Genomic DNA, 13,760 nt, shown 5'->3' on the forward strand with positions numbered 1-13,760 from the left:
GGAGGAAGACAAGAGTCTTCATCATCTTATTACTGCTTCTACCTTCATTCTCAGCTCTGAACATACGAACTTGCTCAATTACCTCATCCTCAAAATAAAACGCCCGTCCCTACACCACACTGATTTCCTTACCCACCCCTGAGGGTTTCATTATTTTTTACAGCCCTGATTCTCTTCTTGGTCCTCTAACCCCTTTAGAAGATTGTGTAGTGTGGTAAGGCAAATGTTTAAATTACACGTATTTAGGTAGCGTTTAGAGCATTTAGATATGACAATCCGAAATTCGTTCTCTTTTAAATAAACTTCCCTTCTTAATTTCATTGCCTAAGTTGAGAGTCTTTGTCTTCTATGTATCCAGATGGTTTATGTTGACCTAGAGGGGAGAAAAACCAGAAAATGTTTTGTTCTGTGGTTAGGATGTAACCTTCTTGACACGTGCTCAAAAAGAAGTGTCTTTCCATTTGCCAATGGTCAATATTGTCCCTAAAAATTGGAAGGTGTAGAAAAACTGACTTTCTTGCCACTGTTCTATTTGAAGCAACACAGCACACCGGCTTCAGTGTTCCATCATCAGTACCACGTGTACCTGCTCTTGTGGTCTTCCATGGATGGATAATGGTAAGAATGCTCAACTGTTTTGGTGAAATTCATTTGTCTACTTCTATTAAAATGACTTTTTAATGGGGGTTGTACTTTTTAGTATTAATTTGGTGATTTGGGGTTTTTGTTTTTTGACGGAGTCTCCCTCTGTCGCCCAGGCTGGAGGGCAGTGGTGATCTCAGATCCCCACTCTCGGCTCACCGTAACCTCCGTCTCCCAGGTTCAGGCAATTCTCCTGCCTCAACCTTCCAAATAGTTGAAATTACAGGCACCTGCCACCACACCCAGCTAAATTTTCATTTTTAGTAGAGACGGGTTTCACCATGTTGGCCAGGCTGGTCTCAAACTCCTGATGTCAATTGATGCGCCTGCCTCGCCCTCCCTAAGTGCTGGGATGACAGGTGTGAGCCGTGCGTCCGGCCTTTCTCAGTATTACTTAGAGCTGCAATACGAGAAGGTCTGGCGTGAAGTGAGTCCTTCTCTGCCCCGCTGGGTGTCTCCTCCCTGTTTTCTGCTCATCGCCCAAAGATGTTCTGTGCACGTGTGTGGTGTTAAGCACCTTACAGGTGGGGGCACCTTTCTGCGCCGATTGTTAGGCCTTTTTAAGGATGCAGGGTACTTTGGTGCATAAATTAACACAGCTGTTATTAATCGACTCCTATATGGTCTTCAGTCTTGCTGTTTTGAGCAAGGCTGGGTCTAATAATACTTGTGTTTAAAATGGATCGATAGTGCCAAAGTACCCTCCAAAAAGATGGGACCCATTTACACTTCCGGTAATGTAGGAGCACTTTTTCCCTCACCCGTAGCACAGCGGGATCCAGGCGACCATCGTGGACATCAGCCTCACGTGTCAAACGTGGTGCATCATTTTGGCTCTTATTTATGTTATCAGTAATTCTGGCTTTTCTTAAAGTACATTTAAAAGTCACATGCTGTTTGGCTTTGTTTTGTTTTTTTGAGACAGCGTCTTAAAAAAACCCAGGCTGGAGGGCAGTGGTGTGTGCTTGGCTCACTGCAACCTCCTCCTCCTAAGTCTAACTAATTCTCCTGCCTCAGCCTCCAGAGTAGCTGGGGTTAAAGGTGTGCAGTACCACGCCCTGCTAATTTTTGTATTTTTAGTGAGAAGGGGTTTTACCATGTTGGCTAGGCTGGTCTTGAACGCCTGACCTCAGGTGATCCACCTGCCTCAGGCTTTTAAATTGATGGGATTACAAATGTTTTATGCAGTTTCTTAATTCTTCAACATCATTTTTGTAGGCTGGGCACAGTGGCTTACGCCTGTAATCCCAGCACTTTGGGAAGCAGAAGCAGCCAGATGATCTGAGGTCAGATGATCAATTCCAGCCTGATCAACATGGCGAAACCAGTCTCTACTAAAAATGCAAAAACTAGCTAAGTGTGGTTGTGGGTGTCTGTAATCCCAGCTACTCGGGAGGTTGAGGCAGGAGAATCACTTGAAGCTGTGAGGTGGAGGTTGCAGTGAGCCGAGATCACACCACTGTACTCTAGTCTGGGCAACAAGAGCAGAACTCCATCACAAAAATATCCTTTTAATATGCTAAGCTATTGATCATTTTCACGGGTTGGGAGAGCTGTTTACGTAATGCATTCTTTGTCATAATCTCAAATTTATTTGTAGCAGTTTTTTTAGGGGGGCTTTAAAGTTTTGTTTTTCTGGAGCGGGGAGGGTACTGCATTGAATTAATCTGTCATTGTGTGTCGTTTATACCATTCAATTGCGACCTCCTATTCCATTTGCTCATTGGGGCTAAATGTAAAGTAGGAATTGACACAAATATTTCCGGTTTTAGCACGTCTGTGTGAGGCCCCAGGAAATGGTGACATTCTTTCTTAGAATGTAAAAGTCCAGCCTAAGCATCAATAGAGTGAATATAGTTCTGTTTAGAATTCTCTTGTCTTGTTTTGGCTTTTTATAGAAAAGTTAATGAGCTTCTTGTCCTCTTAAAATACATCATCGGGACTTCTTGGATGATACTACCCTGATGAAGGATCATTGATATGTTGGAAATCTGCTTCCTGTCTCGCCACATCAAGGTTTTTATCTAGCGGAAGCCTTTTAAAGCTGTCAAAGCAGATACGCCACTTTGCTAAATTCCGTACACTTTGTTCTTTTTCTTACCTCTCGTTGCTGTTCATCTGATCTCATGTTTTTTTAACTGGTTATTTAGTGTGGGATTTTAGTTAAAATTATTACCAGCCCAATTTAATAACTGCATATAATTTAAGTAATTCAAGTAATTTCTTTATTAGGCATACATATAGGTAAATATAAATAATGGAATATCGGATATAAAAACGAGTACAAAACCGAACAGAAGTGCTGACAGCTGACTTTAACGTTTAGTTTTGGGGGTACACGTGAAGGTTTGTTAGGTAAGCTTGTGTCATGGGGGTTGGTTGTACAGACTTTCATCACCCAGGCGTTAAGCCCAGGACCCAGTAATTACTTTTCCTGCTCCCCTCCCTGCTCCCACCCTCAAGTAGACCCCAGTGGCTGTTGTCCCCTTTTTGTGTCCATGTGTTACTTAGCTCCCTCTTATAAGTGAGAACATGTGGTATTTGGGTTTCTGTTCCTGTCTTAGTTTGCTAAGGATAATAGTCTCTAGCTCTTTCCACGTTACCGCAGAAGACATGATCTCGGTCTTTTTTATGGCTGCATAGTATTCCGTGGTGCATATGTAGCATGTTTTCTTTATTCAATCTGTCATTGATGAGCATTTAGGTTGACTCTATGTCTTTGCTGTTGTGAACAGTGCTACAGTGAACATTTGTGTGTGTGTGTCTTTATGGGAGAATGATTTGTATGCATCTTAATGTGTGTATATACACACACGCACACACACACCCAGTAATGGGATGGTTGGGCCCAATGCTACTTCTGCTTTTAGCTCTTTGAGGAATCACCACACTGCTTTCCACAACAGTTGAACTGATTTACACTCCCATTAACAGTGTATAAGTGTTCCCTTTTTTCTGCAACCTCAAAAGCATCTGTTTGTTTTGTTCTATACTTTAAGTTCTGGGGTACATGGGCAGATCATGCAGGATTGTTACATAGGTATACACATGCCCGCACACGTATGTTCATTGCGGCACTGTTGACAATAGCAAAGACTTGGAAGCATCTGATTTTAATAATAGCTAACATTTTCTTTTTTATTTTTGAGATGGAGTCTTGCCCTGTCACCCAGGCTGGAGTGCAGTGGCACGATCTCCACCTCCTGGCTTCAGGCAATTCTCCTGCCTCAACCTCCCGAGTAGCTGAGACTAACAGGCATGTACCAGTGTGCCTGGCTAATGATTATTATTATTGTTTGTATTTTTAGTGGAGACAGGGTTTGACCGTGTTGGCCAGGCTGGTCTCAAACTCCTAACTTTGTGATCCACCTACCTCGGCCTTCCAAAGTGTTGGGATTACAGCTGTGAGCCACTGCACCCAGCCGATGACAGCTAACACTCTCAAGGGATTCTCTGTAGGGCTTGTGTGTCAAATCCAGCCCAGTGCCCATTTTGTAATAGATTTATTAGAACACAGCTTTTCTCCTTTGTTGACAAATTGTCTACAACTGGTTTCACACCACAGCAGCAGCTAAGTAGTGGTGGCAGAGCACATGGTCCCCAAAGCCGGAGATTTGCTGATCCCTGATCTTTGTCAAAATTACATCTATTTGTTGCAGTTTTTCCTTTATTTTAGTTGACATATAATGGTACATGTTGAGAGAGAGCGATAGTTTGATACTCATATACAATGTGTCATGATCAAATCAGGATACTTAGCATATTCATCACCTCAAACATCTGTGTTGTGAACACTGTCATCTGTTCTAGCTTTTTGAGAATAGACAAAGCCGGGCGTGGTGGCTCATGCCTGTAATCCCAGCACTTTGGGAGGCCAAGGCATGTGGATCACCTGAGGGTCAGGAGTTTGAGACCAGCCTGACCAACAGGGAGAAACCCTGTCTCTACAAAAAATACAAAATTAGCCAGGTGTGGTGTCCTGGTCCTGTATTCCCAGCTACTGGGGAGGCTGAGGCAGGAGAATCACTTGAACCCAGGAGGCGGAGGCTGCAGTGAGCCGAGATCACGCCATTGCACTCCAGCCTGGACAACAAGAGCAAAACTCCATCTAAAAATAAAAGACAAGTCAACCATATTCACCTACAGTGCTGCAAAACACCTGCACTCAGTTCTCCTGTGTACCTGTAACCTCAGTTTCCATGAACCATCCTCCCCTCTTCCTCCCCTTCCCAGCCTCTAATACCCACAAGTCTATCCCCTCATTCCATGCGCGGCCCATTTGCTCGGTTTCACTCACACCCACATGTGAGTAAAAGCACGCAGTATTTAGTTTTCCACGCCTGGTTTGTTTCCCACAGTGAACTGTAGGCTCATCCATGTTGCCACACATGGCAGGATATTTTGAAGGCTGTGTTCCCTTGTATGTGTACCACGTTTCCTCTTTCCATTTGTCTGTTGATGAACACTTAAGTGGATAACACATCTCAGCTATTATGCGTAGTGGGATGGTGAACACAGAAGCACAGACATGCCTTTGGCATGCTTGGGGTGAATGACCAGATCGCTGGATCATATGGTATTAATAATTCTATTTGCAGTTTCTTGAGAAAGCTCTATGCTGTTTTCCATAATGGCTGTGCTAAGTTACATTTCCACCGACAGTGGAAAGGAGTTTTTCTCTGCATCCTTGCCAGCATTTATTATTCGTGTTTTTTCGTAATAGCCATTCTAACTGGAGGGAAATGCAAATCACAACCGCAGTGAGATTGTGATATGAGTAATGTCGGATGTGTTCGCATGTCTGTTGGCCCTTTGTGTGTCTTGTAAGAAATGTCTGAGGTTTTTGCCCACTTTTTAAATGGCTTAGTGGGAATTTTGCTATATAGTTCTTTGAGTTCCTTGTATATTCTGGGTATTAGGCCTTTTCCAGATTATTTTGCAAATATTTTATCCCATCCTGCAGGTTGGTTGGTTGGTTGGTTGGTTTGAGACAGAGTCTCACTCTGTTGCCCAGGTAGCAGTGCAGTAGCGCCATCTCGGCTCACTGCAACCTCTGCCTCCTGAGTAGCTGGGATTATAGGAAAGTACCACCATGCCCAGCTAATTTTTGTATTTTTAGTAGAGACAGAGTTTCACCTTGTTGGTCAGGCTGGTCTTGAACTCCTGACCTCAGGTGATCTGCCCGCCTCAGCGTCCCAAAGTGCTGGGATTACAGGCATGAGTCACATACAGCCATCATTGTTCTGAGTTACATTTCTTCTGTGTTTTTACCGTAAAGGGATGTTGAATTTTATTCAAGTCTTGTTCTGCACGTCTTGATGACTATGTGGTCTTTGCTCGTAATTCTGCTGACATGGTGTATTACATTTATTGATGCACACATGAGGAACCATCCTTGCATCCCAGAGATGAATCCCGCTTGATCATGGTGGATGATCTTGATGTAATCTTAGATTCGGTTTGCTAGAATTGCGTTGAAGATTTTTGCGTCTATGTTCATGAGAGATGCTGGCCTCTAGTTGTGTTTTCTGCATGTCCTTGTCTGGTTTTGGTGTCAGGACAGTGCTTGGCTCATAGAATGAGTCGGGAAGAATTCTTTCCCCTTCGGTTCTTGGAATAGTTTGAAGAATTGATGTAAGTTATTTTGAAAGTTTAGAAGGTACCTGGGCGTGGTCATGCCTGTAATCCCAGCACTCTAGGAGGCTGAGGTGGGCAGGTCATTTGAGGACGGGACTTTGAGACCAGTCTGGCCAACATGGTAAAACCTCATCTCTACCGAAAATACCAAAAACTTTGATTAAAATACCAAAAAATTAGCTGGGTGTGGTGGCGGGCACCTGTAATCCCAGCTACTCGGGAGCCTGAAGCAGTAGGATCACTTGAGCCCAGGAGGCGGCAGTTGCATTGAGCTGAGATTGCATCACTGCACTCCAGCCTGGGTGACAGAGCGAGACTCTACCTTATTAAAAAATAAAAAAATCTAATGTGAAGGGTATCTAGTGCTAGTTTGTAAAGTGTTTCTGTTGATACTATTTATGCATCCATTGAAGGTACATATTTTTTCTTTATTCTCTGAGTGTTGGAGGTAGGGGGCAAGAAGTACCATCTACTCTTAGAAATGCTTTTATCATAATCAAAACAACCATGGTAGCACAAAATCGGACATCTTTTTCTGGAGGGTGGGTAGGTTAATGGAAACATTGCCTCTTCCAGTGAAATTAAGTAGGAATTCCAAAGATCTGATTAGATTCCTCTTATCTCTGTCCTGAATTTCAGACATTCTAAAATTATAAAAATAGAAACCTGGTATGGTAGTCTGCGCCTGTAGTCCCAGCTACTTGGGAGTCTGAGGCAGAAAGATCACTTGGGCCCAGTTCAAGGCTGGGCCATATGATAGTCGCCGTACTCCAGCCTGGGACGGAGTGAGACCCGACTCTAAAAAATAGACATATATGAGGCCAGGTGTGGTGGCTCAGGCCTGTAATCCCAGCACTTCGGGAGGTCAAAGTGGGTGGATCACAAGGTCAGGAGTTTGAGACCAGCCTGATCAACATAGTGAAACCCCGTCTCTACTAAAAATACAAAAAAATTAGTGGGGCATGGTGACAGATGGTATTTGATATTTTGGTACTCGGGAGGCCGAGACAGGAGAATCACTTGAATCTGGGACGCAGAGGTTGCAGTAAGCCAAGATGGTGCGATTGTACCCCAGCCTGGGCGACACTGAGACTGTCTCCAAAAAAAAAAAATACACACACACACACACACACACAAACACACGAATACTTTACCCTCAACTGCACCTTCACAAATTGAAGCAAATCCTAAATCCAGCTTTATTTTTAATTGACAATAATTGTATATATTTGCGGGGTACAATGCGACATTTTGATATATGTATACCTTGCAGAAAAAAAGCTAACATGTCCATCACCTCAGTTACTTTTTGTGGTAAGAATGTTTAAAATCTACTTTTAGCCACTTTGGAGCATAGATTAATAATACATCTTTTCTTGAATTCCATGGCGGATTAGATGTATCATCATTAACTCAGTCACCATGCTGTACAGGAGATCCCAAAACTCATCTCTCCGATCTCACTGAAACATGTTTGTACCTTTTCACCAACATTGTTTCCCCATTTCTCCCCCAGTCTCTGGCAAACACCTTCCTACTCTCTGCTGCTATGAATTTGATTGTTGAAGAATCCATGTAATTGAGATCCTACTAAATCTAAAGATCCCAGTAGCCTCTTAAACCTGAGTGTTTATTAAGTAGCAGACTCTTCTGCTCGGGACGTCTGGGTCTGCGTCTGGCTGTAGCTTTCGAGCAGCTGGTGGTCAGGGTCCACATGCATGCTCTGTGCGAGCCCTTCAGACCGGCTCACTTGCTGCCTCACTGAAACCCCACAATAACCCTTGAGGAGGTAGATTGTCTGATTTCCAGCTTCCAGAGGAAAGATCCCAGCCTTAGATGTTGAGTTAGTTTCCGTGGGGATGTATCACAAGGGTTGTGGAAGGGCTTGAGCTTGGAGCTGCCACTCCGCTCTGAGAATCGCCACAGGAGTCTACAGCCTCTGACAGTTGGGTCACCTGTGAGGAAACTGACCCTCAGCCTCGGTACCATGATACATAGATCTAATCCCTGCCCTGGCTGCTGGTTGCTGCAGTGTTATTGGCGATGCATTGTAGCAGAACTCTACTGGGGTAGAAAGAAAATAAGGAAGGCAGGAAAAAGCCTTCTTAGCTTCTCCAGGAAGTTGGTCAACCCATGGCAGTTGTCCAGGGAATGCCACCTCGGCTCTCTTCAGAGACCCTTCCTGTAAAGAGGTTATTTGTGATAACCTGTTTGCTATATGCCAGGAAAAACTTGTGCCCACATATGTCACCTCATCTTTTAAATTGTATTAAGTTACTAAATCGGAACAGGGCTAGAAATACTCAAACTTGGCTGGGAGCAGTAGCACATGCCTGCAATCCCAACACTTTGGGAGGCCAGGGCAAGAGGATCACTTGAGCCCAGGAGTTTGAAGCCAGCCTGAGCAACATAGTGAGAACTTGTCTCTACTGAAAACATGCAGTGATTGCAAGCCTGTGGCTCCAGCTACTAAGAAGGCTGAGGCAAGAAGATTGCTTCAACCCAGGAGTTCAAGGCTGCAGTGAGCTGTGATTGCGCCACTGTACTCCAGCTTGGGCAACAGAGCAAGACTCAGTCAAAAAAAAAAAAAAAAAAAACTCGAGGCCGGGCATGGTGGCTCATGCCTGTATTTTCAGCACTTTGGGAGGCTGAGGTCGGTGGATCACAAGGTCAGGAGTTCGAGACCAGCCTGGTCAACATAGTAAAACCACGTCTCTACTAAAACTACAAAAATTAGCTGGGCATGGTAGTGCATGCCTGTAGTCCCAACTGCTCAGAAGGCTGAGACAGGAGAATCAATTGAACCCGGGAGGTAGAGGTTGTGGTGAGTGGAGATAGCACCATTGCCCTCCAGCCTGGTGGCAGAGTGAGACCCCATCTCAAAAAATAAATGAACTCAAGCGTATTAGATTTTAGCTATTATGGCATCTCTAAGGTCTTGTCCCCCAGGTCAATCCTTCTATAAATATATTCTGTGTAATTTACAATTTATCTTCTGACTCTGATGATTACTTTAAGTTAATCTTAGCCCATCTTAAAGCTTTCTCGTTGAAACAAGGGTAGACAGAAGGAAAGACAGGTGGTAACTACTGGGGACAAGTTTGTGCTTGCAGGTCCAAGGAGCGTAAAGCAGGTGCCCTGTCTGAGCGAGCAAAACAGACATCATTGTTAACCGGACCTGCCCCTTGCAGGCTGATCGTTACCTTGGTGGGATGGTGCTTCCAGTACCAGGGAAGTGACATGCCAGGACCGCACTGTGTATCTGCAAGTCTAGCTCAAAAACTGCTATAAATCCACAGATGTCAGCAAGGGTGGCCTCGCCAATAGCGCCCCTCAGAAAATGACAAGCTGCCGCCTACTTGAGCCTTTAAAACATTTCATTACCCGGCCTTCCTTGGATTGCCCTGTCATCTACCACAAGTTAACGGTTGGTGAAAACCAGATTTGCTCAAACTGACCAACTAGGACTGGTTGTTGCTATTTATAGAGCTTTTATAATGGTTAAAAAAGGAAATTTGAGACATTTAGGAAATACCGCTGGGGCCTTATAACAAGTGCTACGTTTTGGCGTCATCGTGGACCAGGATTCGAGACAACATTGAGCAGTGATCATAGCAGAGGTCCCGAATGTGCACCTGTAAAACGAGCTGGCAGGCAGGGAGGGATAGAGTCAGTCCTGATGTGAGTTACAACGTTAACCTTTTCTGTGGTCGTTAGCCATTTGCGTAGCTCTCTGGAGAGATGGGTATTCAGACCCTTTGCCCATATTAAATTGGGTTATTTGCCTCCCTGTTAGTGTATGTATATTATCTAGATATAAACCTCTTATCAGTTATGACCTTCAAGTATTAGTTTATTGTTATACCAGGACTGTTTAACTGTGTTTATGGAACTCGGTCTTTACAGGTGAAACAGAAATCAACTTCGCTAAGAACCCTGTAACTGGTTATTAGTAACTGATGGGAATCTCTTTGCCGGGATTTTTTGTTTTTTGAGATGGAGTCTTGCTCTTGTTGTCCAAGCTGCAGTGCAATGGCGCAATCTCACCTCACTGCAACCTCTGCCTTCCAGGTTCAAGCGATTCTCCTACCTCAGCCTCCCAAGTAGCAGGGATTAGAGGCATGCACCACCATGCCTGGCTAATTTTTTTTTTTGTATTTTTAGTAGAGATGGGGTTTCATCATATTGGCCAGGCTGGTCTCGAACTCCTGACCTCAGGTGATCCACCTGCCTTGGCGTCCCAAAGTGCTGGGATTACAGGTGTGAGCCACCACGCCTGGCCGTTGCTGGCATTTGAGTATAATGTAGTAGCCGAGAGCATCCGTGACATGCATGTCAAATTTTATTCTAAGATGCTGTTTGGGAACTGAGGGTACAGCCCACAAAACACCCAGCACTGATGTTCCAGTAACAGGATAAACAGGTACTGTGGCAATAAATGTTTTGTCCATGAAGAATTGAAAGAGTGAAGTCTGTTCGTTAGTGAGGTGACCGACGTGAGTTGTATTAACTTGACAATTCGCTGCAAACTCGTCTTTTGAGCCTTGTCACTCTTTCCACAGGTCCTACCTGCCCTGTATCGCCAAAGAATCCGCTTCTCCCACCAAACCCCCACTTCTCAGCCTCCTATCAACATGGAAGAAAACAAACTGCTCACCTTTTCCAGCTACGGACTGCAGTGGTGTCTTGACGAGCTAGACAAGGAAGAATTCCAGATATTCAAGAAATTGCTCCAGCAGACATCTTCAGAGTCGACCACATGCACTATTCCACAGTCTGAGATAGAGAATGCCAACGTGGAATGCCTGGCACTCCTCTTGCATGAGTATTACGGAAGATCGCTTGCCTGGTCCATATCCATTAGCATCTTTGAAACGATGAACCTGCGAACGCTCTCCGAGAAAGCAAGGGATGACATGAAAAGTAAGTGACACTTCGGGCAAGTCGAGGGCAGGGGAGGTGGCTTCGGATTCTCGTGGGAACAGGGAAGGCTCATTGTTCTGTAGTCGGTGTCACACCTCTGCAGTGTGAGTCTCGGCTGTGAGAAGGGTCTTGCTGGTCGTTGTTATTGGCTGGACATTGGTCTCTAGCCTGTGAAATGAAGGAGGGAGAAATGGGTAGACAGTGACTCCCCTCCCCACGGACTCCCGTGGAACTTCAAAGGATTTGAAGTGTCTGTGCTAAGCTTGAGCTCTGGAGCTATCACGGGTCAGTCGTGAGACCTTGGGAACGTCTCCTTCTATTCTGACCCTTGGTTCCCACATCTCGGAATAGGGAACGCGATACCGTGTGTGCTATCGCAGGAGTTCACTGGTGCAATGCACGGAACTGGCTGAGGACCTCACTGGGTTATTGAGAACACTGATGGTCGTTCGGGCAGGTCTCGCGCTTGGTCATGGGGTGGAGGGCTCGGGTTCCAGGTGCTGATCTGTGGCTCGGTCTTACTTAGATTGTTGGCGTCCGTATTGCAGCAAGAATTCAGATCAGATTCTGTGATTATTTTAGGGTATTGAGGAGAAAGGTTATTTTTTTAAAAAAAGTACTACTTTTATCTGGAAAATCTCGTCAACTGTAGACTGAAAAGAAATCCCTCGACAGCCCCTGAATTGGCCCTACAAATACAGGTGTGGGCTGGGCGCTGTGGCGCATGCCTATGATCCCAGCACTTTGGGAGGCCAAGGTGGGTGGATCACCTGAGGTCAGGAGTTTGAGACCAGCCTGACCAACATGGTGAAACCATGTCTCTATTAAAAACACAAAATATTAGCCGGGCATGGTGGTGTGTGCCTGTAATCCCAACTACTTGGGAAGCTGAGGCAGGAAAATCGCTTCAACCTGGGAGGCAGAGGTTTCAGGGAGCTGAGATCGCACCATTGCACTCCAGCCTGGGCAACAGAGTGAGACTGTGCTCATCAGTCATCTGGAAGCAGCCCAGCAGTTTTAGCTGCAAAGGACTCGAAGCACACTCTGTTCTGAACTTGGAAGACGCCCCGTGTGCAGGGCATGTTGGTATTATTCACAGGAAGAGAGGGCATAGGAATGAGAGCTGGGGTTCATCAAGTCAGCACTGCCCTGAAACTGTCATGTACCCCACCACTGACTCTCAACCCTCCCCCTCAATGAAGTGGACTCCTGGTGACTGAAGCTGTGATACAGAATCTTCTACATTACGTAACTTGGCCAAGTTCACGGGCTAATAAGTGGCAAAGGTGAGTTTCGTGGTTTAACGTTCATCTACCATGGCATGTGTTTAAATTCTCAGAGGTCAAGTGCCAGAGATTCGCAGCTTTCCATGAGGTAGGAAGAAATGGGCAACTTTAAAAATGGATGGTATAGGCCAGGTGGGGGTGGCTCATGCCTGTAATTCCAGCACTCTGGGAGGCTGAGGCGGGTGGATCATTTGAGGTCAGGAGTTCGAGACCAGCCTGGGCCAACATGGTGAAACCCCATCTATACTAAAAATACAAAAATCAGCCTGACGTGGTGGTGCTTGCCTGTAAACTCAACTACTTGGGAGGCTGAGGTAGGATAATTGCTTGAACCCGGGAGGCAGAGGTTGCAGTGAGTCAAGATGGAGCCAGTACACCCCAGCCTGGGTGATAGAGTGAGACTCTGTCTCAAAAAAAAAAAAAAAAAAAAAAAAAAAAATATATATATATATATAAAATATAAACGTCTTAGAGTTCCTATTCCAGATGAGAGGGAAGTCTACAGTCACTTCCTGGAAGGAATAAGCTTTAGGTTGAGACGAATGAAGAAAAAAAATGGCCAATTTGCCTGATCATGACAGAGAAAAATATTCTGAGCATAAGCATTACAAAGTCTTTAACAGAGGGCTTGGCTGGGCCATGGAGAATGAGGAGGTGAAGACCAAGGATACAAGTCAGGTGATGGAGCATCTTGAAAATATTTGTAATAGGCCGGGTGCAGTGGCTCACACCTGTGATCCCAGCACTCTGGGAGGCCTAGGCAGGTGGATCATAAGGTCAGGAGGTGGAGACAATTCTGGCCAACATGACGAAACCCCGTCTCCACTGAAATACAAAAAACTAGCCAGGTGTTGTGGTGGGCACCTGTAATCCCAACTACTTGGGAGGCTGAAGTGGAAGAATTGCTTGAACCCGGGAGGCAGAGGTTGCAGCGAGTTGAGATCGTGCCATTGCACTCCAGCCTGGTGACAGAGCAAGACTCTGTCTCAAAGAGAAAATATTTGTAATTGCAGATAGAAGCAATTAAATAGCTTTAAAGGGTTGATAGTAGAAATAATCACTTTGATTTCGGCACTGTTGCAAAGTGCAGAGTGACCCAGGAGGGACTGTCGGATAGATGTGGGGAGAAGAGTTTCGGGTCTTGTCCATGAGAGAAATAAAGCGGGGGTCAGAATAGGATGATGGCAGAGAAACAAGTAGAAATGGAAGATGCTTCAGAAGCATACGAGACAGTTCCTAAGAACTAAACGCAGAGACAAGACAGTGTCATGG

The 13,760-nt window shown here is 45.1% G+C and overlaps 1 protein-coding gene across 1 annotated transcript in view; it reads left to right on the forward strand.

The window, feature by feature from the left end:
• The first annotated feature begins 546 nt into the window (after positions 1 to 546).
• NLRP5 (NLR family pyrin domain containing 5) overlaps positions 547 to 13,760 on the forward strand; it is a 70,320-nt gene continuing 57,106 nt past the window's right edge. The window contains 3 exon segments of the mRNA XM_064367330.1: positions 547 to 618; positions 10,842 to 10,882; positions 10,884 to 11,202. Coding sequence (XP_064223400.1) covers positions 609 to 618; positions 10,842 to 10,882; positions 10,884 to 11,202 — 370 coding nt within the window. The 5' untranslated portion in view covers positions 547 to 608.

This window comes from Aotus nancymaae, unplaced genomic scaffold (assembly GCF_030222135.1).
Source record: "Aotus nancymaae isolate 86718 unplaced genomic scaffold, 86718_ANA_hifiasm-v0.15.2.pri h1tg000069l, whole genome shotgun sequence".
Classification (NCBI taxonomy): domain Eukaryota; kingdom Metazoa; phylum Chordata; class Mammalia; order Primates; family Aotidae; genus Aotus; species Aotus nancymaae.